The sequence below is a fragment of the Populus euphratica genome, unplaced genomic scaffold (assembly GCF_000495115.2).
Source record: "Populus euphratica unplaced genomic scaffold, PopEup_1.0 scaffold2238.1, whole genome shotgun sequence".
Lineage (NCBI taxonomy): Eukaryota > Viridiplantae > Streptophyta > Magnoliopsida > Malpighiales > Salicaceae > Populus > Populus euphratica.
Genome location: NW_011502067.1, coordinates 19,766 through 22,206, shown reverse-complemented (window position 1 = coordinate 22,206; position 2,441 = coordinate 19,766). Strand labels below are relative to the sequence as shown.

Sequence of the window (2,441 nt, the reverse complement as noted above, 5' to 3'; positions counted from 1 at the left end):
TCCTCAGGTATGGTATACCAAACTCAGTGATTATCTCATTTCTCTTGGTTTTCGTGCCTTTATTGTTGACACCTCTCTATTTATTACTCTAATGGCCATGATCTCATTTACTTACTTGTGTATGTGGATGACATTCTGCTTATTGGGAACAATTCAACTCTGCTATGCCACTTGATTACCTTACTAAATTCTGAATTCAAAATAAGAGATTTAGGCTCTATGCATTATTTCTTAGGGATTGAAGTCACCAAAACTGTCATGGGACTTATGCTCTTACAGCATAAATATACTCCCAATATCATTCAACAAACCAATATATCTTCGTGTAAAGCTGTCGACATGCCTGCTTCATCCTTGTTTAAGCTATTGCTGACCTTAATACTTTATACTTTGATCCTACCCATTACTGATAGATTGTTGGTGCTTTGTAGTATCTCATTTTTACTTGCCCAAATATCTGTTATGCCGTAAATAAAGTCTATCAGTTTATGCACTCGTCTACCAATTGCCATTGGTCTCTTGTTAAAAGAATTGTCTAGAACCTTCAAGGAATAACATCTTATGGTCTACACATCACTTAGGAGTCCTTTCTTTCCTTACATGGTTTTACAGATGCTGATTAGGCTGGTAGTCTTGATGACAAAAAATCCATCGATAGCTACTTGGTATATCTCGGCAGCACATCTATTTCTTGAAAGTCTGGAAAACAACGCACAGTGGCTCGTTCATTAACTGAAGCAGAATATAAGGCTTTTGCAAATTTTACTATTGAGATTTTATAGATTTGGGCTCTGCTATCAGATCTTTATTTTTCCTCTAATCCTATGACTGTCCTTTAGTATGATAATTTGGGTGCTACCTACTTGTATGTTAATCTTATCTTTCATGCTCGTACTAAGCATGTTGAAGTCAATTATTACTTTGTTCATGATCATGTTGCTGAAAAGAAAATTGTGGTTTGGTTCATCTCCTTCCAAAATCAACTTGCTGATGTGCTTACCAAGCCTTTTCCTCATGTGTCCTTCACTTATTTTCAATCCAAGCTTTACATGGATTCTCCTCCTTCAACTTGAGAGGGCATATTATGAAATGTTATTATGTATATATATTTATCTTGTATTTACCTTATATAGATTTCTAATCATATGTAGTATACTACATAGTTAATATCATGTACAACCCTATATATATATAAAGGGAGTGTTATACATAATACAATATAACCTTCATAATATTTTCCTATACATAATACAATATAGCCTTCATAATATTTTCCAATACTCTTTCTCCCTTAATTTCAACTGCTAGCTAGGTGTTAATTAACCATGGAATGAATTTTCATAAATAAGCCGATCAATAAGACTTCACACACTAATCTAATATTTTTAACCAATAACCAGCGTGATATGTATACTATGCAGGCATAATGAGAGCGTAAAAAGCTTTTTCCTTGGAAAATTATGAGGTCACAATCAAGCACAATATTGAAGAGGCAAAAAGTACTTGCTATAAATACAACTATATCTGATCACATAATTTTATATACAATTGATAATCAAATGACTAGGAGAAAACTACATAATTTTTTTAGTTTCGTATTAGACGTGGCAATCACTAATGTATTTTTTATCCATCTCTTTCTTCTAAGTAATTTCATACTCTAGCTACATGGAACTGATCTAAGAACACAAATTAATTATGCCTTCTCTTTTTGTTTCCACTCCAACCCTATGAACCTGCAGGGAGAGTACCTTATTTTGTACTCTGAGATGGTATCGAGTTTAGGTGACCATGTTTGTTCTTTTGACCCAACCAGCTGTTCATAATGCTTCTTCAACTCTGGAGTGCTACAAAGAAAACTATTAGTAGGGCCACTAGAACCTGTTTGATCTTGATCTCCACCTTTATTTACAAGTCTTGCTATAAATTCCGGCACAACCTTAATCAAAACCCTACCGTCCGCACCCTTTATGTACTGGAAAGGAGACTCCCCGAAATTAATAGGGGTTCGTTTAGGGCTAGCGCTGAAGGCTGCAAGAGAAGAGGCTGACAAAACATTGAATGCGAAGCGATCTAATGGAAGAACAAAGTAGGTCTGGCCTGGCATGAGCTCGTCATCAATGGCCAGGGATGGAACAGGATGACCAATGAAGAAAGAATCTGCATGGCAAATCATCATGTCTGGATTCTCAAACATGATCTCTCCAGCTATGTGTTTGCTGCTGCCTGTTAAGATTCTTGTGGTTCCTTCCCAGAAGATTAGCTTCACAAATGAAGCTCTTGAACTTTGATGGAAACATGGAGACACTGCATTTCCCATTTGAAGAGAGACAGAGAGAAACCAATGAAGCTTGGATTGTTAGTTTTTTGGAAGGAGAAGAGAGAGGAGGGGTTAAATATACAAGGGGAGATTTAGGATTGACTTAGAGAAAGTCTAGGTT

General features: G+C 36.0%; 1 protein-coding gene across 1 annotated transcript; it reads right to left on the bottom strand.

The window, feature by feature from the left end:
• Window positions 1–1,751: 1,751 nt before the first annotated feature.
• On the bottom strand, window positions 1,752–2,320 carry LOC105118795 (uncharacterized; the record flags this gene model as incomplete). Its single annotated transcript, XM_011016837.1, has 1 exon — window positions 1,752–2,320. A coding segment is annotated over exon 1 (569 nt), but the record flags the coding sequence as incomplete, so codon positions are not given.
• Between the last annotated feature and the right edge of the window lie 121 nt (window positions 2,321–2,441).